The sequence below is a fragment of the Poecile atricapillus genome, chromosome 5 (genome assembly GCF_030490865.1).
Source record: "Poecile atricapillus isolate bPoeAtr1 chromosome 5, bPoeAtr1.hap1, whole genome shotgun sequence".
Classification (NCBI taxonomy): domain Eukaryota; kingdom Metazoa; phylum Chordata; class Aves; order Passeriformes; family Paridae; genus Poecile; species Poecile atricapillus.
Window position 1 is genome coordinate 38,740,049 of NC_081253.1, and position 26,742 is coordinate 38,766,790.

Here is a 26,742-nt window from a genome sequence, read left to right on the forward strand (position 1 = left end):
CATGAAGAGACTCCATGTCCACAGAATCCCAGAATTGTTTGGGTTGGAAGGGACCTCAAAGCTCATCTTGTTCCTTCCCTGCCAAGGGCAGAGACACCTTTCACTGTCCCAGGCTGCTCCAAGCCCGTGTCTAACCTCGGGCACTTCCAAGGATCCAGAGTCAGCCACAGCTTCTCTGGGTACCCTGTGCCAGGGCCTGTCCACCCTCAAGGGGAGAATTCCTTCCCAACATCTGACCTGAACTTACTCTTTCAGCCTGCAGCCAGTATATGCACATTCAGCCATGTATTTAGTAAAACTGTTCATATTTATCGCCACTCTCCTCAGTTTTGGACATGTTTTTTAAAAGACATCACAAACACTTTGATAAAAATCAAAACAATAAGTGGCAAAAATATTTCTTGATCTACAGGTAAATCTTTCTTCATCTACAGGTTGTTACTAAATCCATAATTGACTAAAATGTGGGGATTTGCAACTAAAAAAGAATTAACAGCCTGTAATTTTTCTGTGTGTACCTCTTGATTATGAGTTCTTATCAGCCAAGAGCTGATATGTTTAATAAGCCTTGGGTAAATCAGACCTGACACAATCCCCCTTGAACTCCAGGACTGAGCTATCCATGGCAAACCTCACAGCCAGGGCTTCTGAAGGGAATTATTTCCACTCTTTAAAGGATGCTGTTTCCCACTGGGAGCTCAGTTCCAACAAGCTGATGAATTTTGAGGCACCCTTCAAAAACAAAATCTTCCTTCTACACCAAAAGACCCTGTTTATTGAAATTGTGACACTTTGCCTCGAGAGGCCAGTGGGAACAGGAGGACAAAGTTATACTGAGCACAGTTACCTGATTTTAGCCTTTTCACTGGCTGTAGCTTTATAATACATGGTCACCTAATTCTATGATATTTTAATTTAGGTAGACAGGTTCATCATGGAAATGCCCTACACTCCAGAAAAACAGGAAGGCACTCGCAGAACAGACATTCTTATTTAAAGAACTGAACTACCAACTTCTCTAGCAGGACTAACATTTTACAAACACTCATTGCTACCTTGCAAACATCACCTGGTGGACATCAGGAACCGTTCTCATCACCAAGGTCTCTGTGTCAAGCTGCCAGCACATTGCTGAGGACACTGATTACTCAAAGCCAGTGAAATGCCAAGGTGTCACTTGTTGTGAATCAGTTACAAAGCTACTCAAAACTTCTTCCTTCCCCCAAAAAATCAGGCCAAATCCCAGTGTGGCACTGGATACACAGCGAGCCCTTCTGCTGTCACAGAGCTCAAAGAGGGACTAATTTTTTAGGGAAACGTAGAAAATAAAATCAAAGTGCTGTCGTTCCCTCACTCTCCAGATGTGCCAGTGTGTGCAACCATCACCAATTCATCCCAGGCCTCATCCTTTCCAGAATCCCCTTTTCCTGCTGACCACCACTGCGACGCTTTTCCTTTCAACCAGGTAGGCGGAACCGGCCGCCTCTCCCGACCCCGGCTTCTGAAGGGAAGCAGGAATCTTTCAACTTGTTTAGCCTGCAATGAAGTAGGTTAAAACAATAGATGAGCTTCACCTCCCTTGTCTTTCACTCCTCAGCATCAACTTAAGTGTCTTTCAGCAGCAACCCTTTCATGTCAGGGAGGCTGTGGCAGCCGAGGCTCGAGGATTCCCAACAAGTGACCTTTCTGCCTTGGTTGAAAGCTAGGCTCTGAAGATTCGGGCTGGTTTTATTAATTTCTGCCCTCCTGCTTCCCCTGGGTGCACAGCCCTCAGCCAGGACTGAGCTTCCTGTGGATGAAGTCACAGCTGATGAGTGGAATTAGAGCCCAGGAGTGTTTTGACAGGGAGAGGTGATAAACTCACAGATGCTCAAACAAGCGTCTGGCATTACGGACAACAGATATGGGCACACACTGCTGGGTTTTCCTTTTGAAGTTCTCTTGCAGGCAGGAAAAACACAGCTAGCTATTTTGCTCATTTTTAATGCCAACTAAACCCTAAGACCTGCTTTGTTTTGGGAGGTACTGAAAGAAATTGTTTCCTAAAAAGCAGCTGGAGCAGAGAATAGTTGGTCAGAGGAGGCTTGCAACTCTTCCGAGATAATCCACAAAATAAGGATGCAAATACTTAACACATTCCTACAATCTCACTGAAAGCAAACTCATCAAACTCCAGGTTTAGGAAGTGGGTTTCCTTTTTTTTGGGTCCAGTAAGAAATTCAGCAAAATGTTATTTGCTGCAATTCCTGTGAAATGTTTCATGTACAGGAAGACCCCACAAATGACACGATGACCAACAAACTACGGGTGAAGAGAATTCAGCAGTAACCCTAAATGGATTACAAACCCGTTCAAAACCCCCCAACCTTCCCAGTAATCTGCTTATCCTGCCAATCCCTCCAGTTCCAAATAAATGCTTCTTCTCTTCATTCAGCATTGCAGTCAAAATGCCACCTTTGTATCCTTCTCTCTTTAAGCCCCGAATATTTTTTGAAACTATGAACATTTACTTCCTAAAACTTCAGGCACTTAAAGAGACCAGAAATAGAAGCAAAACCTGCTGTCCCTAAACCTTTTATCAGAAGATGCACAGAAATACTGCACGACAGGATGGGAATATACTCCTCTTCTGTGTGATTGGGGTCTGCACTGGGATTTTAAATTTTATATTTATGTATTTATTTTCTAGAAGGGAAAAGCTTAAGATAAAAAAAAAAGGGCAAGCAGGAAATTATTATGGAGTTACTGTTTTCCCCTCTCGATTCCTCCCCAGACTTTGTGTTGTTGCTGAACCCCAATAGCATTTACACAGCAGGCTGTAATTATTGATAGCTAATTTATAGTGACCAGCTGAAATAATTAGGATGGCAAGATCACCAGGAATAACTTTTGTGGTGCTCCTACATGGACAACACCTGTTTGCTGTACACTTAATTATCCTCTGATGGACTCTGAACACCTTTTACTTGAAGAAGTTTTGGTGGCAGCTTAGTTCTGGGCATCACTTCAAGCAACACAATCCATCCAAGGACCTCGACATCCAATGGATTCGATTCCAAAGGTTATAAACTCTTTAATAGGTGAGTGGTTTTGCCCTTGCTGCAGCTGCAGGTCAAGATATTACATTTCAGAGAAAAGGCAGTGACGATGCTGGGGCTTTTTGTGCTGGAAAGGTTTGTGAACATGCTGTCCTCTGACAATGTCAGAAGATTTCTTCCAGACCATAAAAAGCCAAAAAAAATAAATTAAATATCTATCTAAGAGCAGCAAGTAAAAATACCCTCCCTCATCATGGTGCTTAATACAGTCTATGATAAATATTAGCATTAACAATACCACTTCTGCTCCTTGAGTTGTTTCCATAAAACTTCCAAAAATCCCAAATGACCTTTTTTTTTTTAAATGCTCAAAAAAATAGAATTTTTTTAGTTCAGTGTGGCCACCACATTTCCTAACCTCTGCACCTAAGGAAATGTATGTTAAAATTGTGTGGAGGACACCACAATGTGGTGCCAAGAACGTTTCAATCACCTCAGGGTACGATGCCAGCAGGTAAATCACCAAGATGCTGAGGAAAGCTTAGGGAGGGAGACTGCAGGGGAAATGCCCACAGGTTTTCCACACATCTCAGTGACCCTCTGTATCGCTTCTGATTTATCCACTTTAAAAATCAAAATTTCAGGTGTTATACAGGGAACTGCATTTCCCCAGTTCACCTCACCATTCTGGCTGTGGGGTGGCTGAAAGGGCCACAGGGAGACACCAGCTGAAAGCACTGATAGTTGTGCTTATTGCTAAAAGAACAAATGAGAAGTCTCACTAAACCTTGTTCTTCCATCCACAGAAAACAAACTAATATATTTTAATATCCCACTTACCTAGGGCTCATTTTCAACACTCAGTGACACAAAACACATGTGCTCTTAAAAAACAAGGGTTTTTAAAATACTTTTACCAGTTTACCCCAGAAAAAAAAGAAAAAGAAAAAGATTTCTTAGTGAACTGGGGTTCATCCTTTAGCTAAAAGCCAGAAAGTGTGAACCTGGAGTTGGGTCTGGACTGCACAGAGCAGTGAAGCACCAGGAAAAGCAATTACTGCACAAGGGGCAGAGAACAAATACCTTTGTGTTAAGAAAACAGTTCTGAGAAGAAACACAAAAGGTCCTTCTTTGTCCTTCAAAAACTTCTTTAGAAACAAATGATGAAGAGGAACATGGATTTCAGAGAGTTTGGAAAGTCTGCCTGAAGTTGCTGGTCACATGTCCTGCTCCTCAAGCACCGTTTCCCAGCTCCACCTGCGCGCACGCACGCGGAGCTTGGGGGGTTCTGCCCCAGGATGCTGAGAGAGGAGATGAAATCCTTCCCTGGCAGGGTGGGCAGGCCCTGGCACAGGGTGCCCAGAGAAGCTGTGGCTACACCTGGATCTCTGGAAGTGTCCAAGACCAGGTTGGACAGGGCTTGGAACAACCTGGGACAGTGGAAGTGTCCCTGGCCATGTCCCACCCCAGGGGTGGAATGGATGGGATTTAAGGTCCCTTCTAACCCAGCCCATTCCATGATCCTATGGTCCCCCTGAGGGAGGGAGAGGATGTGCCCATCCCACTGGATGTGATTGTGCTGGCCCCACTGGCCAGATCTGATAATGAAAAACTTGGAGAGCAGGGATGATCCCTATGCTGAAAGGCAGCCTGGGGCTTTCCTAAAATCCCAGTGATGGATGGAGGGGAGGCAGGCTCAAGCTGGCACAGCCATAAAGCCTTAAAACTTAACAAGAGTAAGAAAAATAAACACTGGCAAAGATCTTTCTGTGAAGAATATTTTCAAGAAAGCTTTTTAATTTTTCTGCTTGTTTTCCAGCTGAAAAGCTTTCCTATTATCCCAGGCTGTTGCAGAAAGTGCAGCAGCACAAGGGGACCCAAACAGATGAGGCTCTGAGCAGCCATTCCTCTTTGAAACACAGCTCTGTCTAATCCTGCTCCGAGCAACTTCAGGCAGCATGGTGGGAAAAAAACTGCTGGTTGCTGGCACCTTGCCTAATGTAAGCATTCCTGCTGCTACCCTCAAAAACATCGAAGGATTTTTTTTCAGTGACAAGTTCTGCACAGAGAACTGAAAAACTTCTCCCTGGGTTTTGCTGCGCTGGAAAAAAAAAAATAAAATTCATAAGAATCTGATTTTCTGAAATAGGAATCGATTTTAATTTTAATTTTCGTCCAAGTGCAGCGCAGGTGCTTTAGCATTTCTGTTGCTGTGAGCATTGTCTCAGAAAAGCTGCAGAAAGATAAACCAAGGGAGATGAAAGAACCCATCCCAGAAAGAGAGGGCTGTGCATGTGCAGATAGTGTGGAGAGAGAAGAATCAGCATGACCTTTATGGAAGGGCATAAAAGGGATGAGCATCAGTCCTTGGAATTGGTGAACCACCCTGAGCTCAGTGTCCATCATCGTGATATCTGAATACTTGGGCAGAGGTCAATGATCAAAGCAGGCACGTTCAAGGAGGGAAAAAAAGCCCTGCAAAGTGCAGTAAAAATGCTCGAGTTTGCTGAAGACCAGATTTAAACCTCATTGAACACCTCAGCTTTGGTGCAGACGAAAATGAAGGAACCCAGAATTGCTGTTTGAAAGCTGACACTTGAAACATGCCTGGAGCCAAAGGAAGGCAACACGAAATCTAGAGTTACCCACACCATTTAACTCTGATCCATTGTACCTGCCTGAGAACAGCGACTGCAGGAGGATCATCATCCTCCTCCTCCTCCTCTGCACATGGAGCCCAGGATTTCCAGAAGGAAGGGAGGAATGGAGACACGGTTCTCCCACAGTTACCACCACAGATTTTGGGAGCTCATTTGCAGCAAGTCACCTGCACATCTCCCAGAACATCATCTTTGATGGCCTAATTTGGATTTGGGGGTCTTCAAAAGTGCAGTAATCCTCTGAGGGTGCAAATCTACGTTGTGGTGGGGGAAGAAAAATCCCCAAGGGAATCTTTTAGGTCGCTGGGCAGATTTGTAGCCAAGTGCTGAAGAATAAGGAAATAACTGGAACTGAAAACTGCTTTGAAGTGCAAGACAGATGTGGAAATCATAGAAACATTGAGTATCCAGAGTTGCAAAGGACCCACAAGGATCACTGATCCAACTCCTGTCCCTGCACAGACACCTCAACACTCCCACCCTGGGCATCCCTGAGAGCATTGTCCAAACTCTCCTGGAGCTCTGGCAGCCTCGGGGCTGTGCCCATTCCCTGGGGAGCCTGGGCAGTGCCAGCACCCTCTGGGGCAAGAACCTGTCCCTGAGATCCAGCCTGAGCTTCTCTGACATTCAACAGCTTGGAGAAAATACCCAGAACAGCCTGAACCTGGCTGGACTCGAGGATCTTCGAGACCTTTTCCAACCTGAACGATTCAGTGATTCTGCCTTGCACCAACACAAGTCCCAGAAAATGCAAAGGCTGCCAGGATTTGGGAAGAGCAGCCCCTTCAGCCTTTTTGAGTCTCGCTAGGACGTCCTTAATGGCAATGTACAACCACTATTACTCTTTGTGAGACGCCCTTCTCCTAAAAGGACAGGCAGCTCGAGCACGCCTCATTGCCTTCTCCTTCAGCTCCCGCTGACAGACGAGGCTGCCTGTCCTCGCTGTCAGCCATCCCCTCCCAGCCCTGCCAGGGATTCAAGGACCAGCAAGATTAGCTGTCTGCTGAAGGATGCCCAGAGCTCTGGGGTGCCCAGAGCCCTGCATGGAAACTCCTGATTCTGCTCTTGTGGCCAAAGTGCTGCTTTTCAACAGCAGGGTTGTGCTTGAGAAGAGATGTTGTAAAATTACAAAATTTAACAACCACTGAGGCCCTCCTGAGACACAACTGGCAAGTCCCAAACAGAACAGGGTGCTCACCTCAGAAGACAAGTGGATGGAAGTCAAGTCAAAGGAAGCTGATAGGATCATGCAGAGGTCTGAACACTGTAACAGGAGGTGTTGGCACTGTTGGAACATGTCCAGGGAAGGGAATGGAGCTGGGGAAGGGGCTGGAGCACCAGGAGAGGCTGAGGGAGCTGGGAAAGGGGCTCAACCTGGAGAAAAGGAGGCTCAGGGGGCCCTTCTGGCTCTGCACAGTCCCTGACAGGAGGGGACAGCCGGGGGAGGCTCTGCTCCCAGGGAACAGGGACAGGAGGAGAGGGAACAGCCTCAGGCTGGGCTCAGGTTGGATATTGGGGAAAATTTCTTCAGAGAAAGGGTTGTCCAGCCCTGGCACAGCTGCCCAGGGCAGTGGTGGAGTCCTCATGCCAGGAGGATTTGGCATTTGTGTGTATGTGGCACTTGGGGATGTGGATTAGTGGTGGGCTTGGCAGTGCTGGGGGAATGGTTGGACTCGATGATCCCAGAGGGCTTTTCCATCCTCAATGATTCTGCTCCCTTTAAGGCTCCCTGTGTGTTACTGAGCTGCTGCTGGCTAACAACTTCTTGCCCTTCTGGAAGCACAGTGATCCCATTTCTAGGAGAGGGGACAATTTTGTTGACTAATGCAAGAGGATTTCAGCTAACACGGTGGAAGAAGAGGAGAAGAGGAAAGCGAGGAGGATGAAGGACGGACTCTGCAGTCAGAACAGTGACACCAGGGACAAGAGACCCAACTGCAAACCCCCCACTGCTCCCTCTTGGTCTGTGCCTACTGCCCAGGACCACACAGGCTCCAGCTCCAGTGCCTTGTGAAAATAAATCTCCCCAGGAGAAAGAAAACATACACCTATTAGCTGCTCAGAAAGAGATTTTTCAAAGGCTCTCGATATCCAGCTGGTCTTGATTCATATTGACTTCAACAAAATATTCTTGGGCCAATGGTGAATGCTCTGAAAAATCCCCTCTGTAATTTGCCATTGAGGTATGAAAATAAGTGGTGTAAAAGGGCTTCTTTAAAAGAAAAAGGAAAAAAAAAGGACAAATTAAAAATGAAAGGTTGAACTAAAATTTGGCTTTGGGCCATAAACTAGGGGGGGAAACTAACAGCAAAGATAGTTAAATGACTGGAAAGAGAACACAACAGGAGCTGTTATGAAAAAAAAGCTGATGGGTTTTTAAAAAAGGATTTGTATAGATAGCTGGGGAAATAAATTCCGGATGTGATAGAAGTGCAATTGAGAAATTAAATAAATGGAAAATAAGGATGACTAAGTAGTAGTTAACATGCCCCTTCTCAGTTGTATACTATTATCACATCTATTTTTAATGTCTCTTCAGCTGTCTGCAATTGTCAGCCTTTTTTCAGAACTTGTTCCAACATTCTTTGATACTGAATTAGCTGTTTTTTACTCTCCCATGCTTACAACCACATCTTTTTCTTACTCAACACTCCCCTTTTCCCACAATGTTATTCCATTGTCTCCCTTTTTCATCTCTCCTTATGTGTTGACTCCCCAGTTTCTGAGCCCTCCAACCACCCTTGTTCATCTTTTTTTTTTCTGGAGCTCTTTTGGTTGAATCCTAGCATGTTTCTTTTCTTCTTTTCTAAAGCTGCAAGCATGTTTTATATCATATCTGGCTCCTGTACACATTGTTACCCCTTCAGAAGGGCATTGAACAGCTACAGCAGTGTGGAAATAGTAAGCTAAACTAAGGGAGAAAAAGAAGTTCTTTTTGGCTTTTGCTTTCTGGCTCATAAAAAAAAAAAAAAAAAGAACCCAAACATTTAAACTCTCCCCTTTTCCTTTTTATCCTCAAATAACACAAGCTTTCCATGAGCAGGTGAATATTCAAACAATGAGAGGCATCAGAAGTGTTGGCCATTCTAGAGCTCAGGATGTGCCTAAGGAGATGTGATAACACAAGATTTAATAATACTGAAAAAAATACCCACGTTCTGATGTGATCTGTGGGCTATGGAGTGAACCTGAATTCTTCCTCCTTGTTAACCTTCCAAGTGTGCCTCTTCCTTACCTCAACACCTAATGATGGCTCCATATTAACTTGGGGACTCTGATTTATTTAAAAAAAAAAAAAAAAAAAAAAAAAAAGGCTCTAAACACATTTCAGGCAGCAGAATTCACCACTGTGATGCCTCAAACGGTTCAGCTCCATCATTACAAGCTCAGTCTCTAATTTCTCACAATTCCCCTTCCCTTGTGCATTCAGAGCCAAGGCTGTAGCTGAGCTAACAACACTCTTTGGAATGGCATTTTCAAATTCCAGGCTTGATTTATATTTTTTTTTTGAAACCTACCTTCAGCTGTGCCCGAGATCCCATCAGCTTTGAAGTTGCTTGTGCTTTTCTTCCGGCGGTGCTTCTTTCTGTTGGCGTGGGGGGAAGGAGGGGGGTCCAGTTTGGGGCTGGTGGTACTGGATATGCTGGGGCTGGAACACACTGAATCTCCCAGGCCCGTGTCTGCAGTTGGGGGAGGAGAGAAAAAAAAGGGAGAAAAATGAAAATGCTGTGAGATTGAAATGAATTGATTGTTAGAATCCGAGCTATAACCCCTGGCTGTTCGCAGATACGTTCTTGAGCTCTTTCAGGAGATTCTCCAAGCAATAGCCATCATTTTGTTCAAAAAGGTACAAAAAAACCCCAACTTGGCTGAAGTGCTGAGTCAAGTCCTGTTAGATTAACAGAACTCAGCATCAATTTTAGGAGCAGGTCTGCTGGAACACACAAAAACAAAGGGAAAGCACTTTATTGCTTCAAATTGCTCCTTCCTCCAAAGATCTTACCTAGCCTCAAATTAATTTGTGTAACACTTGGACATTTTAATACACAAACAGAGCTACCCCTGCATCCCCTGGATGTTCTCTGCTGTCATTAATATCAGACAGACACACACTGAAAAGGCAGTGAAGGCAATAAAGGCAGGAAAATAGTGTACACCTGGTACAGGTAATAATGGTGTGATAAAGGGTCACTTCCTACCTGCTCCCAAGGAAAAGAAATAATCCCACGTTACACCCTCTTCAGTTTCCTGCTTTATTAACTCCAACAATTTTAAGAACTGGGTCCTTCCACACAGTAAATACTCAAGTAACCTTAATCCAGGATTTCCCCCCAAGGTTGGTAATATGATTTTTGTTTAATTACTGGCTTGGTTTGGATTTTAATTATAAAATTCCACATAAAACCTACACTTAAAGGAAAGTACTTGCTATTATGGAAAGCGAAGCCATTTCCAGAACCTTGCTTAAATACCATATTGCACCTTAGTGCAGTATCAGGACTGCATTTATGTGCCATATCCTTAAAATCTCCTAGACAGATATTCAGCAAATACATTCCCATGATGGCCTTTTGGGGTTAAATACTTGATGATTGGTTTCAGAATAGCAGACACAGGGAAAAGAATAAAAATCCTTATTACAAAGCTTAAGTGTAATAACAGGAGTGCATTTAACTTCATATGTCAGAAAAATACCAAGCCAATGATTATTAAAAAAATAGCTTTTGATTTTTTTTGGCATAGTTAAATTACCACAGAACTGCCTGTTTTACAAAACCCAACTTATTTTGGTTTCTTTTTCCTCCTAATAAAGTTTATTTACTAATTACCCCCTAAGCACAGTTGTGCTCTAAGTTATTAGTGGGGGATAAATTATGTAGCTAATTGCCTGGCAAGAGAGACCAAACCAAACATTAATCTTTATATTAAAGATTTCTGTTCTTTTCCCCACATCCACTAGCTTGAAACCAGTTCCCAAGAATGTAACCCCAAAAGGCAATCACAGGAATGTATTTTACTCTGTATCAGCACAGGAGATTTTAAGGATTTGACTCCTAATTGGTGCAAGTGGCTCTTCTGGCATAGTTTGCTGTCTCTCCAGGAGAGAAGGAAGGCAAATCCAAGTGGAAATCCTGGTGGGATTTTGGTGCCAAGGGGACAGAGATCCTTTTGGATCCATGCCACAGAAAGAAGATGCAGAAAGAGGGTGCCAGAAACACAAAGGCTCAGATGCAATGGGGTTACTGCCAGTCCCAAATCCTGACCTCCAGCTTGACTCTGGAAATTTCCAATAGTGAGTGACACTTAAAAAGAAGGAAAAAACCCCAGGTCGCCCAGGAGTTGTGGCTGCCCCATCCCTGGAACTGCCCAAGGCCAGGTTGGATGGGGCTTGGAGCAACCTGGGACAGTGGAAGGTGTCCCTCTCTGAGGTGTTAGAACTACGTGATGTTTAATGTTCCTTCCAACCCAAACCTTTCTGGGATTCTATGATCCAAAATGCTTCACTTTTTCCCCCGTCATTCCCAGCTTTCACTTTAGAAACAATTCACCTGCCCAAGTTCATCACCTCCTGCACCTGCAGCATCAACCACCATGCCCTGCACCCATCAAACAGTGAAAAACCCCCACAATCCTGAGGCAAAACCACAGAATATATCCCATTAAAAACCATCAGGATAGATCCACACACTGGTGGCAGCTCTGTCTAATTTCCAGGCCGTAAATCCCCCCAACAAAACCTGCTCGAGAGCTCTGAAAAATGAGGGACGTACGGGGTTGATGCCTGGCGTCGGAGAGCTGAAGAATTAACCTCCCGTGGTAAATCCTCGTCATCCACAGCCCCTTCCAGGTAATAACCTGCTGTCCTTGGGTCAAACTACTCTCAAGTGGGAGCCTGGAGCTCTCCCTCCCCCTCAACCAGCAAGGAAAGGCTGATCCCCCATAAACGGATCCGAGCCGGTACCAGCGGCGTGTCCCTGCCCCGGATTCCCGGTTCCCGAGCCCACCCTTTGAAGATGGGAGTTATTTAACATTCCCCTGGTTTAAAATATGAGCAATCAAAAGGCGCTGGGCTTCCACGCTGTGCTCTCCCATTTCCCACTCCTTCTCTTGCCTGACAAGGTATTCTTCAAATTGAAAAGAGGGCTCCTGAAAGCCCGGGCTTCGGGAAACTGTAAATGAGTTCAGGCTTCAGCCCGCTGAATGCAATTTCATCCTCCTGACTGAATACAAATAATGCATTTTATTTGGTATCAATTACCACGCCTGAGAACAGACGACCACTGCTGGCACTGTTAAATATATAATAAAATAAAATAAAATAAAAAATAAAAAAAAAAAAGAAGGGGAAGAAAAAGGCAAGGAAAAAGGCACGGCAAATTAAAAAAGCAAGCGCCTCATTACTCCCCATCTCAAGCAGCTCTGACAGAGGCACTGGAACTCATAAGCCGTGTTCCACTGGGCTGGGATGGGCTGTTTTGCAGCCATCCCGCACGTTCAATGTCAGCCATTAGTTCTTCCCAATCGGGCATCAATGTTCAACACACACCCGAAAAAATATATAATACTGGTAATAATAATAACAATCTGCAGCCTCTCCGAGCTTCAATACTTGAAGTATGAGTCAAAGCAGCAGTTTCACTTTTCACTCGGGAAGCTGACAAGCATGACTAGAGGGGGAATAAAATAACATTCAGTTCGCATAAATATCAAGCGGGCTGCTTGAGACTGATGGGCCAGGAATGTATTCTTAGCCATCATTCTGGCAGACAGGCCCAAGGACACTCATAACTTATTTTACAATCATTTAGTTTCAGCTCAAGTGGAAAACGTGACAACTTATCTCTGCTGACAAGATGCCATATCGAACCTTACAATTAACTCTCCCCCGATTATCTGCCCAGCCCATCATTAGCTCTGTGGCGCCTGATGGACTGTACGGGCGCAGCTTCCCTTGATGATGGTCATCATTTGCAGGGTGCAGAGCTCCATTACACGACACTGAGGACAAAACTCTCCCCTTGCCACCTAGCTGGGGTTGTCCTGACTGGCACGGCCTCGCTTTTGCAGCTGTTTTGAAGAGTGATGTGCAGCAAAATGCTGCTGGAAAATGTCTTCTCCCCTAAAGTGGAGCATCCTCGTGTTTCAGCCCACGCCTGCTGCTGCCTGTGACCTCCAGGACATGGAGATGCCCAAGCTCTGTCCCAGCAGCCAGGAGCCTTCCTCCCTGCTCTCCATCCCTCCCAATGCCACTATTGAATACTCCTTCAGCAGGAGGGCAGAGCCGACACAGCCACAATGCAGAGTCAATCGGCTTGGAAGAGACCTTAAACCCCAACTCCTGCCATGGGACACCTTCTCCTATCCCAGGTTGCTCCAAGCCCTGTCCAGCCTGGCCTTGGACACTCCCAGGGTGGTGGCAGCCCTCAGGACGTGCAGTATCTCCACACCCAAAAGCACCAAGTGACACTTGGTGACCAAACACCCCTCGAGTTATGAAGAGATGGGACATAAAACCCCACTCCTCTTCACATGGTGATTTTTCTCTGCAGGTGCAGGACACGTGGATTAAGACAGATTGCTCTGCTTGTGCAAGTCCAGCCTTCATTTACAAGAATTTACCAAACAAAACAAAAAAGCCAATGCAGCTTTTACTCCGCAAAGAAAGTGCCATGTCTGCTTCTCTCCAAGATCCATTTTGTAATTATGGTCATGAGAGAAATTCCTTTCAAGTATGACAAACTGTGGCAGAAGAAAGGAGGGGTGGAACAGAAGAAACACTTTGTGGAAAAGAAGAAACACTTTGTCTACAACTACAACCCAGAGTCAAGAGACAGAACATTAAATGAAAACCAATCCTCAGAAGAGTCTCGAGAGCTGTGCCGTTGTACTGGGCTTTATTTGCTGTTTGGAACAATTTGATTTCCTCAGTGTTACACATATATTGTAAAAGGTAACTTTCCATCCAATTCCCACTTCCTATCTTTTTTATTATTTAGTTATTTGGAAGCTGCATGAGCTCAACCTATGGATCTCAAAGACAACTCCATTTGTGCCCCCTAATGACTTTGTGAGTGTCCTCCTGGATTTGAAAAGGGTGGAAAATTAACAGGATCATCACTGAATCGCAGGACTGGAAGTGACCCAATAGATGATCCCATCCCACCCCCTGCCATAGGCTATTCCACATCCAACCTGGCCTTGGGCACTTCCAGGGATCCAGGGGCAGCCACAGCTGCTCTGGGCACCCTGTGCCAGGGCCTCTGCACCTTCACAGGAAGGAATTCTTTCCCAATATCCCATCCATCCCTGCCCTCTGGCAGTGGGAAGCCATTCCCTGTGTCCTGTCCCTCCATGCCTTGTCCCAAGTCCTTCTCCAACTCTCCTGGAGCCCCTTTAGGTCTCCCTGGAGCCTTCTCTTCTCCAGATGAACACTACCAACTCTGAACTGTCTGAAACTCAATCCAAACCCAGACTGTGCTTCTTGGTGTTCCTAGACCAGAAAAACAACCACCTTGCATCCCGAATTCCCGAGCCCCCGCACCAAACCCGTCCGAGATGCAACTCCTCCAGCACCGCAGCACCTGGCACTGCAGAGGTGCAGGAGATGCCAGCACAGGAACCAAGGAGGCCAAGGAAATGAGGGACAATAAGCCAGGATGAGCACCCCAGGCCAGGGTAAAGGAACTGGGGGTGGGAAAAGCAGGAAAAGAGGCAACATGTGAGGTACGGGAATAGCACAGCACAAAGGCTGGGACACAAAAGTCCAAGAGCGGAGCTTCGTCGTTGGCCCACGGTTCCTATTCTCTCTCTCACACACACAACCCTCTCTCCTGTGTAACCATCTGCAGAGGAACCAAGGATATTCTGACCCCTTCTATCTTCGTGTCTTTTGATTTATTTCATATTTTTGTCAAATCACCTATTTACAAAAACTTGAAACAAACTCAACAGGTGACGCTATTCTCCACAGACCAAAGTCGAGCTTGATCTGGTTTACATTTTTCTTGCATCTTCTTGTTAAAATTTTCCAACAGGCTTTCAAAGTGAAATTAGACTTTTTTGTCAAGCCCAGCTCCCCAACACGGCCTTATTCTCAAATGGCTGGAGATTGATTAATTTGGGTTTTTGATTTGCCGAAGTGACAAGAAGTCAGACATTACAAAAGCGGGAGCAGTGAATGGGATCAATTAAAGAGCAGAAGCAGCAACACAATTAATAGCACCAGGTTCAAGAGGAGAAAGAAAGCGCTGATGACGAAAACAACAGCAACAGCTCTGCCTGCAGCAGGAATCTTTGCTGTGACCCAAGGAAGGCTGAATCCAAAGAGGGTGTTTCAGAACTTTCACTATGCCATTAGTGCTGAAATGAAATAAGGCAAAGATGTCGGTAGCTGGTGGACTGAATAATAAAAAAATAGCTGGACACTTTCATCCTCCACACATGTGTTTTAAATAAAGGTGAGAAAAGCAATCCTTTTATTTAAACAGGGGAAGCAAGAGACTATAACTATCTGTAGTTTGTATTTCAGACCCATTTCCCTGAGCTGAGATTTTTCTGACTGTGAAATCCACTGCTCTCCAGCTTCCCTTTACAGCTATTACCATAAATGCTCTATCAAGTTCTTTATCTTCCTCCACCGCCTCAGACCGAAGTTAAAGCGATGCTGCAATCGCACAGTGAACACGGAAGGCTGAAGTCAGGCACAGATGTACAGGACTGACATTAAAATCCTGTCACAACTGCAGCTTGGCACAAGTCTGTGGATCCAATAAACACCTGGGAGAAGGGGTGGCACGAGATTACAGCCTCCAGGATGAAAAAAAAAGGCAAATATTTGTCAAGTACGGCGAGCTCACACCTTTGGGAGGAATCAGGTGCATCTGGTCATCACTGAGCTGAGCTCAGTCGGACACTCAAGCTATGAAGGGCTTAAATTAACCTGCTGCACTGAAGGAAATTAAAGAGAGCTCTGAGCAGAACTGGGGGATGGACACCAAAGAGCCCCAGGAGTCTTCCCTTGCCACGGCATCTCTCATTTTTGCAGCCTTGTGCCAGAGCCTGCAAATGCCAAAGCTGTGTCCTGTCATCCTCAGGAAGCCCCACTGAACGACTCGTTTTCCTCTAAGAGCAATTTCAACTGAACAAGGAAAACAAAGCTTCCTTCTAGACAGCAAAAGAGGGATCTCCCTGCTTCTGGAGGGTCTGGCTCTTGCTGTGTGGCAGCACCTCAAGTGACCAGACCTCAGGGTGTGAGCGTCCCTTCAGCTTTGTGAAAAGGGAGGGACATCGTCCACAGCCTGGGGGGAGTCAGTATCAAGATGCTCAGGCACAGATATTGGAAGGCTTGAGAAATTTTGGAAAGACCCTCATTACCATCTCCCTTATCTAAAGGGAAGACAAATCACCTCCAGCTCGCTCCCTACCAACCAATGTTGGGCCATCATAAAGGAAGCATGAGAGCAGAAATGCAACAATAGAGCTTAAAAAAACCTTACAAAAGTGAATTTTCTTTCCTAAGAACCAACACATTACAGTGCTGGCAAACAGCATCCTGCTCCCTGGAACTTGAAGGATGGCTAGGAAGAAAAGAAGCTCCCTTTCAAAGGAAGCTCCTCATTTCCAGGAGGAATTCACCAGCTCCCACAAGGAGAGGACACAACTATTTCTACATAATTCTCTCCCGTGCTGCCAGGACTGTGACAAGCAAAGCAAAGACGGTGTTTTAGAGGACCTGCAACCTCAGACTGTGAACTGGGGATGAGATCCTAATCCTCCTCCATACATCTTGCCTGGAGCAGGTTTAGGTCAGGGGCAGGGATGATATAAACTACTCCCTGAGCGAGCAGGGTTTGTTAATTTATCTCATCCTCCGTTACACAGACACATCCCTACAGTCCCCTCCTCTGCTCTGGATGTGAACATGCCCTGTGGAAAGATCAAGCCTGACAAGTTGTTTGAACACATAAGGACAACAAAGCAGGAAAGAGATGCTAGTCTGGGATGCTGCAGGATGCCACCACATCCCAAGGCAAACTAACTTTGTGGCTCCTGCTGAACAGACCTACAGTCGAGATGTACAGGGAACATCCCTAATTCTTCTGGCAGAACGTTTGCACTGGGCAGCATCAGCCCTGTGAGCCTCACGTGGTGTCACCCTGAATTGCTCCCAGCTGGGTGTAAGATGCTGTTTCCCTGGGATGTGGAACAGAGAGGTGAAAAACAGCCACAAAAGGCAGAAATGATGGGGATTTACTGCAGGTAACTTGTTCATTTCAGGGAATTTGTTCCCTCCCCACGAGGGAGAAAGGAGATGGATGGTCCTTTTGAAGGCACACCTCAGCGCAGAAGCTCCTGGTTCAATTCCAGGTCATGTGCTGCTGTCTGGGCTAGTTTGGATGGGGCTTGGAAGTTGGAAGAGGATGGTCTTTAAGGCCCTTCCAACCCAAACCATTCTGAGATTCTATGATTCATGCTGGGACTGGTTTCTGTCTTCCCCTTTTGAAGCCTCACCTCAAGAAAAGCTGCCAACTGCAGCACCCTGGATGTGGCAAATGCAGCAGGAGCATCCTCAGGAATGGTGATGTGGGAACAAAAACAAGAACACATTTTGGGTGAACGAGCTCCATCACGGTCAGGTACATACCAGTGTGTGACAAATTCTATTTTAGCTCAAAATGAGATGAATAAAAAATTCACCTTAATTACACAGAGGGGGGCAGAGCTCCGCCCTGATCCAACCATCAGCGTTAACCTGTCTTCTCACTACATTAAAAAAATCCTCATTTAACAACATTTTGCTTTAGAAATAGAGCCTGCAGGTCACCAGGCACTTGGAAAATAATGAATCCATGGCTTACTGAATCACTTCCTACTAAAATATTTACCTTGTGTTTCAAGATAGGCAAAGTAAGACAGAGAGGAAGAACTGACTCTCTTCAAAGAGATGCTCAGAGCCAGAAAGATGTCTCGTCTCTACTCCTGTACTTTAACCTTCCGTCTGTATAACCTGTGGATAACTTCAAGCTTCAAACCCACTCTGTGGTAATTGAGAAGAGGTTAGGAAACTCTCCACTGTCAGTCCACGAGACTTCAGTGACAAGCCTCAATATCAGTGTTTTGGAGGGGGGGGAAAAAAAAATCAAGAGATTTTCACTATTAACATTTTCCAATTAAAGCTGAATAATTGCTGGATAGCAAATTGGCTGTTAATTGCATCATGCTAGGCAGGAAAAAGCTAAGGCTTTCCTGGTAATGTATGCCATGAGCAGCGGTGTCAGAAAGGAAGAGAAATAATGGCAGCAACACCAAGACTGCTCTTAATCAAAGGCAAAATCAAACATTTTCCTATCGCAGAGAGCCAGAGCTGAAAAGCGAAGCTCTTAAAACACAAAGCTCTGTCTTTCAGAGGTGTCAGGTGGCGTAACTGCCATCGACAAACTTTTTTTTTTTTTAATTTTCAACTTTAATCAAGCTCTCTTTCTAGCTCTTGGATAAATAAATCGGGGCCCCTCATCAGAGGAGCCCCCAGTGCACTGGATACTCCTCAGGCCCCGGCCCGTGGGTGGCACAGCCACGGCTGCGTGAAGGGAGGAGATCAAGTGTGACAAATGAAGGGCCCTGGGACATGAAAGGGGAAGGTTTCCCACCTGCAGGAAGGGAAGGCCGAGGCTCTGAGCTCAACAACAATCCCCAGGTTGTGGCCAGGCCCCGGCACAGAGGCTTCTTTCACTCCCCGTGTGCGCTGTGAGGCAGCTTTGAAGTGTTGGATTCCATGGGGAAGGGACACGCAACATCCCGAGCGGAGCGCGGGCTCTGTGATCCGCGCCGCGCAGAAACCCGGCCCGCCAACAACCACGCTTGAGGAGCCAACAGCTCTGCCCTTCACTGCAACAGAAACTGCTCTAAAGGCAGGAGGGAATAAAAGCACTGTGTTTCTTTATTTATGTTATTGTGTTTCTTTTGCACGCTCTTCCTTCAGACCCTGCCCAACAAAGCGCTGCGCTCCCGGCCATACGTTAAACAAGAATTAACTATCACAAGCATCTATTGCAGCTTCCAGAGCGTGGATGTGAAAAGAAGAAATCCTCAAATCAGGAATTGCTCCCATGGCAGCTACACATGAACATTTTGCTTTCTCAACTTTGCATTTAAATCTTTACAAAACTTTAATTAAATTTAGAGTTTACGTTGCTAGATAAACTTTGCTTATTGAAACTAAGATAAAAAGATTAAATAAAAAGCCTAATAAAATAAAAATTAAAAATTTAAAAATATTAAAAAAGTAATTTATTAATAAAATAAATGCTTGCTGACTTTTAATTTCCCTTCTTTATTTATTATTTCCCTCCTTAAGTCTTCCCTAAAATACAGAAATACAGAATTCACTGAGGTTATGAAATTTGTAAGCCACGCTACTTGAATCAAAGAGTTTATAAAATGTCACATTCTGCTCTTGCAGTATTATGTCTTTCCTCTCTGCTTACTTGAGACTGTGTCAATTTATAATGTTCTCTGCAAACATGATTTTATTTTCAAAGTCCATAACCTCCTGCAGGATATCGTGTGAATCCAGCTCATGTATTTAATTCCTCGCAATTACTGCAAACATTTCAGATTAAAGCAACCTTAAACTGCAAACCTGCAAAATAAAAACCTTTGAAACTTAATGCTCTTCTAAATACAAATGAGATTACAAGACAGCCTTGCTGATGAAGAATTCCTCTTGTCCAGAGGTGTGATCACCTTCAATATTATACTTTATCATTAAAATGTTTTTATGTGATGATTCAAAATAATGGACCTAATATAAAACCAGAGAAGAGAACACATTTTGCAGACTTTTAAGAGCTGTATCTGAAAAATGTCTGAGCTACACAGAACCATGCTGGGTATCCAGCTTCCTTCCTTGAGAAGTCCTGACTTTTGGAAAGTCTTTCTTGGCCAGGAGCCTGAAGAGCTGATGAAGAACATTCACCATCCTCACTATTCTGTCAGGTTAAAGCTGAAACTCCAAGAATAAAAATTAAGTGCTCTGGCTTGAGGGATTTTCCCCTTTTTCTCCTGGGTGGGGATAACGGAGAAGCTGTGACAACCAAGCCCAGCTACAGGCAGAAACAGCACTGATTTACTGAACACTGCCAGACAATCAAATCAGATTAATCAACATCAGTAATCAGAAATCAATCACCTTTTTTCCCCTATTATAAAGAACATTCTACTTTACTTCAGTGTAAATTCTAAGCTGAACTAAATGCAAAATATGTATTTAAACATCCATAAGTAAATGCTGGGAAAACCCAGAGCTTTATAGTTCAGTAAAAAAGTTAATTTAGTACCATGAACAATTTACTGACAGACACCTGGCACTCCAGGCTGTGAGCAACATTAACATCAGCATCAGGTTGCCAATGTCAAATTACCTGAGGATGCAAACTCATGTTTCTTGGAATCAGGAGCAGGATTTAATTGCTGAATGCAACAATTCTTTGTGTTTTAATCAGGGGGAGAGAGAAAGAAGAGGATCTTCAGCAAGAAAAGCAGATGGAGAATTGCAAAAATGTAGCTCAGGGTTTAGACAGCAGCACTGGATAAAGAGAGGAGCAGCTGAAACCCAGCCAAGCTGTGCAGAAATGCCCATGGACCCAAAGTCCTCCCTAAACCAACATCATGGCAGAGTTTAAACCTCAGAGGACTCTTGGTGCCAGCACAAAGTAAAGAGCTGCTTCCAGATCTCTCACTCTTTTTTGTGGTTTCTCTGCTGCATACAAGGCTCAGTGGGAGCAGATGGCAACAGCTCATCTCCAGTTTGGTGGTCACTGAGCTGCCACCCACGGCCTGGATGGGCAGAAGGAAGGCACAGATCCACAGAATAATTTGGTTGGAAAAGCCCTCTGAGACCCTTGGGTCCAGCTCCTAACCCAGCACTAGAACTCCCCTAAGTGCCACACATTTTTTAACACTTCCAGGGATGGTGACCCCGAAGTTTCCCATTAAGCTGAGATTCCTGTGGCCTGCAGAACAGGAGTAAGCACTGTGTCCTGCTGCTTCCAGAGGCTAACACATTCCTAAAATCCCAGGGCAGACAGCACCAGTTGGATTAATGTCCCAAACCCCTTCTCAGAGCACTTATTTATCACCATTGCCCTCCAGGCCTTACATTACTTTGGGGAACCACAGGTTGCAAAACCCCATTGTCCCCTGCCTGAACTAAAATCAGTTTGAAATCTCAAGTCCTGCAGGATCAGCAAATCCAAAAAATTGCCAGTCTCCTGTTTCCTAGGACATTGCTACACAGAATTTTTTAGTATTTCTGGTTGATTGAGCTATTTCAGGTGACAGCTTGTCAAGAATGCCAGGTAAATTTAAATACTGGAAGTTTCTCAGTACACAACCTCATGTGGAAAGGGGATGGTTTTCCAGAAATTGTTAAAATGTAGTGCTTTATAACCCAAGTCTCCTCAAGGTATCTTGAGAAAGCAAAGGCAATAATAAGTTCTTGTTAGCAGAATTTACCCTGCTGAACTGTGATAGTTTCCCTCTGGAAATATTTTGCCAAAAGCAATCTGTGGATCACAAAAAGGTATGGAATGTAGAAGAATGTTCCCTTTCCTGTCCTATGTAAGATAATGTAATCTATGTGCACGTATTATAACTGGTGAATTTTATTATATTAAGTAGTAAGAAGTACAGAAAGCCCCAGAGTAGCTCTAAAGCAACTAGAAAAAAAAAAAAGAGAAAATAAATCTGTATTTGCTTTTCAGTCCTGATTTCCATATTAGAAAAGGAGGAAAAAGCTCTCCTGACCTGAACCAACATCAGTAATCAGATCTGTATACACTGACCAAAAATCTATGAATCTATTTGAAATTATATTATTGATCCTGATCAAGAACTTGCCTATGGAATTCCAACAGCTCTAAATGGCATTTTCTGTGTCAGATGCAAGCTGAACCATTTCCTTTTCCAAGGCAGAGCAGAAGGTTCCTTCATTTAATCATTCCCAGCACTTAGGATCAGACAAGTAAGGCAAGTTGCAAGGTCTGCATTAATATCAACACTCCAGCGACCTCTCACACCCCATGGCACAGTGAGAACTCAATTTTATATTAATAAACCCCAACACCAAACTGTTAGAAACTCTGAAGACACCTGGTATTACAACTTCCATAAATTACAGCTGAGCTCAAATGGCCCGTACAAGCAATTGTACAGTGATAAAGCCTAAGTGGATGATATTTAAACAGATATTTGATTTACTGCAGAATTTTACATCATGCTAGAATTCAAATGACAATTTACAAGTGCAGAGAGCAGAAATGCCTGCCCCATACAAAGTGCTGGTTGCAGTGCTCTGTAAGAAAAGCTGAGTGCTCTTCAGGAAGGAATCCTTTCCTCTGATGGTCTCAGAGCACAGAAGCCAAATGATAAAACAGGACATTTAAACAGAGAATGAACCAAGCTGCTGCTTCATCCCCAGGTAGGAAATTGCATCCTCACAGTGATGTCTCACAATCCTCACTTTTACAAGGCCTGTGATTCCTGGCACCACAAAAACTTCTGGTGTGTGTGTCAGGTTCTTTAGAGATGCACAAACTGTGAAGACTGGGGAGCAGACAGACTCATCTCTTCAGTGGCATCAGCACCACCAAAATCATGGAATTGTAAAAGCTCTCCAAGGCCACTGAGTGCAACCTGTGACTGTCCCCAGCCCTGAGTGCCACATCCAGCCCTTCCTTGGGCACCTCCAGGGATGGGCACTCCAAACCTGCCTGGGCAGCCCCATCCCAAGGCCTGACCCCCCTTTCCATGGAGAAATTCCTGCTGCTGTCCACCCTGAGCCTCCCCTGGCCCAGCCTGAGGCCGTTCCCTCTCCTCCTGTCCCTGTTCCCTGGGAGCAGAACCCGACCCGCCTGGCTGTCCTCTCCTGGCAGGAAAATTTCCTCATGGAAAGGGTGGAGAGGCAGAGGATGCCCAGGGAAATGGTGGAGTCATCATGCCTGGAAGTGCTTAAAAAACATTTGGATTTGGCACTTAGGAACAGGGATTAGTGGTGGGCTTGGCAGTGCTGGGTTAAGGGCTGGACTTGATGCTATTAGAGGGTTTTTCCACCCGTAAAAATGTCGTGATTTTATGGAAATAAGAGCTGGATTTGCAGAGGAGGAATTGTGGAATGCACAATCCAGAACAGAACTGTAACACCCAAACAGATCACAAATGGCTCCCCTGAGACCAGAAACCCTCCTGTTCCCCAGCAATGAGCAGCTACAGATAATTCTAGGCAATAAAAAACCCCAAAAACATCAAGGGGAAGATTTATCAGAGGAAAAAACATCGCAGGCTTCCAGTGGGATCCAGGAAAACCTCTGGGCCAATAGCTGGAGCAGCAGTAATTGTTCCAAATCTATCAATAAAGCTGAGCTGCTCCTTCATTGACTGCAAACACCAATTTCTTTCATGGGGGATTATAAGTTGATGTTCATGGTCTCTCTACCACCATTAGGGTGATAAACAGTTGAAACTACATCAGGATCTGACACGCAGATCAATTCTGGGTCCATAAAGAATCTACACAAGAGATTCTTGGACAGGGATTTACTGCCCCCAGTTTTTATTCTCTCTCGCTGCTAAAATTACTTCTGTCAAGCACTCACAAGAGTATGGAGGAGAAGGGGAAGGGGGGAAAAAAAAAAGAAAAAAGGCAAAAAGAATTAATTTTTCATGTGCTGCTGGAACAGCCTTTTGAAATTTCGGGAGTTTTTAAGGCAAATATGTTCCTGCATTGGAAATGATGCTGAACAGCAGGTGGGACTGAGCTAAATAGTGAGCCAGCAGCACGAGCTGCTCACTATCCAGCACGCAGCAATTTGAAACACCAAACTAAGCTGTCGAGATTTTCTCCCAGGGCAGTCGTGGGCTTCATGTTACCAGCGCCAAATTATATTAGACATTTAATTTTAAACCTCAGGTACTTAAATGTAAAACCTTACAACAGTAATAGTCATAAAGCAGTGGGGCATTCCATTTCAGAGAATGGATTTTTCTATTTTTCCCCTTTAATTTAACCAGCACCTCCTGTTTTGTGGCTCTGCCCACTACAAAGTAATTTATCTAATTAGGAGATGTTCACAGCTGCTTGAAAGACAGAAGCCCCAGGAAACCAAAGGTCTGGTTTGGAAGACTTTGAAAAGTTCTCTGGAGCCACACAAAGTATTAATTTAATGTGAAAAAAAGGTGCAGAGAAAAATTGAATCCCAATATGTTATTTTGTCTACAATAAAACCACGTGACAATAAGCAGGCATATTCTCCAGTACATTGGCATTTGAATTCCAAAAGATGCTTAGCTTCTTGCCATACCTGCTGCTTTCACAGTATTAGCTTTTTATGACTAAAATTCAAAAATCTTTTAATGGAGAAAAAACCCCCAGAAATTAAAAAGGGTTTTTCATGCGTCAACTTGCCAACATAAAGGACACATCTCTGAGCTTACCCAAAGATGATACACTCAGAGCAATCAATTATTCTTGAGGTTTTGTAGGAGTTTTAGCGCAATACTTCTGAGTCTGCTGACCCTTAGTTGCCTAAAACTCGTTTTTAATCCAACTTTCCCTCCGTATTTATTAAAAAAAACCAACTTCTAAAATTTTTTTCTTTAAAAATATTAGAGCCTCTGCAAGAAATTATTTGAGGTAGGCTGATTCACAAGTACCCACCAGTCACCTGCAATTTCAAAATAAGTATTTCACAGGTAATTCTGGCTGTCATCTCTTTTGAGCCAGAAGTAATCCCACATGAGTGTCAAGTCAGAAAAAGGTACTGCACATATGGGAGAGTGCAGAGCTGGGGTGGGAGAAAAGGTTCCCCTCACCAGGAATTGCAAAGCAGCTTGGGATCAGCAGCAGGAGCAAAAGGCAAGTCCAGCAAATACAGCATTCTGATGTCAAGGGGATGGCAAAAGGCAGGAATTCAGGTGCTATTTCTGCTTTTTAAGATTTTATTTCCACGCTGCTCACTGAATTTTGAAGGCTTTTCTCCCCTGCAGCCTCATTTGGGACATCTGGCACGGGGATGGCACCTGCCCAGCTGCCTGCAGGTGTCTCATGGTGCACAGGACTGCAGCCTACAGCTCCTGCTTTCCTCCTAGAGCCAGCACTCAACACTCTTCCTCTTGCCTTAGAAAAGCTATGGGATGAAAGGCACAAAAAAAGCCCAAACTTTGGCTTAACCTTTTAGAAGGGAGATGGATTCAAATGACAAAGCAGCTCAGGAAAAAGAAACAGAAAATATGTAATTTTAAGTGGCAAACCAGCTCAGCATCCATGCAGGGCAATGAATGCTGCCTCCCCTAAAAGCTTTACCAGGAGTGGGTGAGCTGGGTGGACACAGAAGAGAACAGGGCTGAGCATTTATTTCACTGTGCTGCTTCACAACATCCCTGCCTTCCTGCAAGGCTCAATCACAAAATTCTTAGGCAAAATCTGGACCACTTTAATGCAATTTCTCCTGAAGGTGCTGCCCCCATGGCTACAGCTCTAGAAAACAGTCTGTGCTTTGGTAAGTATGAATTTGATAGTTAATGCTGCTCTGAAACAAGGTGATCCTGATTTTAAACCTTCTGTTCTCCTAAGATGGCACTGAAAACCTGTCCAGAGCTGCTGGAAACCAGAGATGCTCTCAGGATGCTATAGTCAGATTCAGACCTTATACAGACACAGAAATATATATGGGACATGTGAAATAGTTCCCATATTCCCCTGACTGGTCCTATTTTAGGGGCAGCCATCAGAAACAACATTCCTCCCCTTTCTCCTGACCTATTCAGCGTGGTCTGGAGGAAATACCACATCTACCCTTTAAAAACAAGTATTGCTACAATGCACTAATCCCAAAACACCACCAGGAATAGTGTCTGCTCCTTTTAATGCTGTTAATGCTCCACAGAGGAAACACTGAGACGGTGCCAGGAGTGTGCAGGCAATGGAGCAAGAGCACAGCAGAGAAAGGACACGCTGAGGAGATCTGGAGGGTCATTTACTGCTAATACCCATCACACAGGGCAAGGAATCTGAGTATCAAGTAAACAACACACATTATGTGGCTGCTCCATCCCTGGAAGCATCCAAGGCCTGGCTGGACAGGGCTTGGAGCAACCTGGGATAGGGGAAGGTCTCCCTGCCCCTTCCAACCCAGACCATTCTGGGATCCTATGATCATGTACCTGAAATTAAAATTAAGCAGTATTGTAACTACATTAGCTCTTCATGTTGAAAAAAGAATCACAGAATTCTTTCAGGTTTCTCCAAGTCCCATCCAGCTTGGCCTTGGACACTTCCAGGGCAGCCACAGCTTCACTGGGCAACCCCTGCAGGGCCTCACCACCCTCTCAGGGAAGGATTTCCCCCTAATATCCAAGCTAAACCTCCTCTCTTTCACTTTAAAGCCATTCCCCCTTGCCCTGTCACTCTGTGCCCTCATAAAAGAAGTACTGCATGGACCCATTCCCTTTTTTCCAATTCCCCTTTCCCCTCGGACACTGCCAAGTTCAGCACCCAACAGCGCAACGGGGCTGGCATCATTTTCTTTTTTTTTTTCCTTTTTGAGATAAAAAGCAAGAGCACCAAACTCCCCATTGATCCCAAAGCACATGAACCCCCCAAGCTCCAGGTTTCTTACCACTGCTAATGCCAGAGTTGGCAATGACTGTGGCCTCGCTCCACTGATCTGCACTGGAGACCGAGTAGGAGCGCTGGTGCATACCGTCCGGGCGGCTGTTGAAGGACACCAGACTGATCCCACTGGCCATCTGAGACACAGATGTGCTAGTAGTCACGTTCCCTAGGCACAAAGGGAAAACAAATCGTGTCAATAGAGAGGACAAAAGGGGTTTTGCATCAGGATGGATGGGGGGTATCTTGAACAAGAGCAGAAACAGGGATTACTTCACCCACGCAACAACTCTCCCTGAAGCGCTGGTGCTGATAGTCCTGAGACCAGCTCAAATCAAGCTAGGAAGACAAAAAAAGCCAAATTTCTCATGGTGTCACC

The 26,742-nt window shown here is 44.8% G+C and overlaps 1 protein-coding gene across 7 annotated transcripts in view; it reads right to left on the bottom strand.

Annotated features, from left to right (window-relative positions):
* AGAP1 (ArfGAP with GTPase domain, ankyrin repeat and PH domain 1) overlaps window positions 1-26,742 on the bottom strand; it is a 308,994-nt gene that overhangs the window by 71,739 nt on the left and 210,513 nt on the right. For all 7 annotated transcript variants that reach the window (XM_058839370.1, XM_058839369.1, XM_058839368.1 and 4 more), the window contains 2 exons: window positions 26,371-26,532; window positions 9,217-9,378 (listed from right to left, as the gene is read on the bottom strand). In XM_058839370.1, coding sequence (XP_058695353.1) covers window positions 9,217-9,378; window positions 26,371-26,532 — 324 coding nt within the window. The remainder of the gene's footprint in view (window positions 1-9,216; window positions 9,379-26,370; window positions 26,533-26,742) is intronic.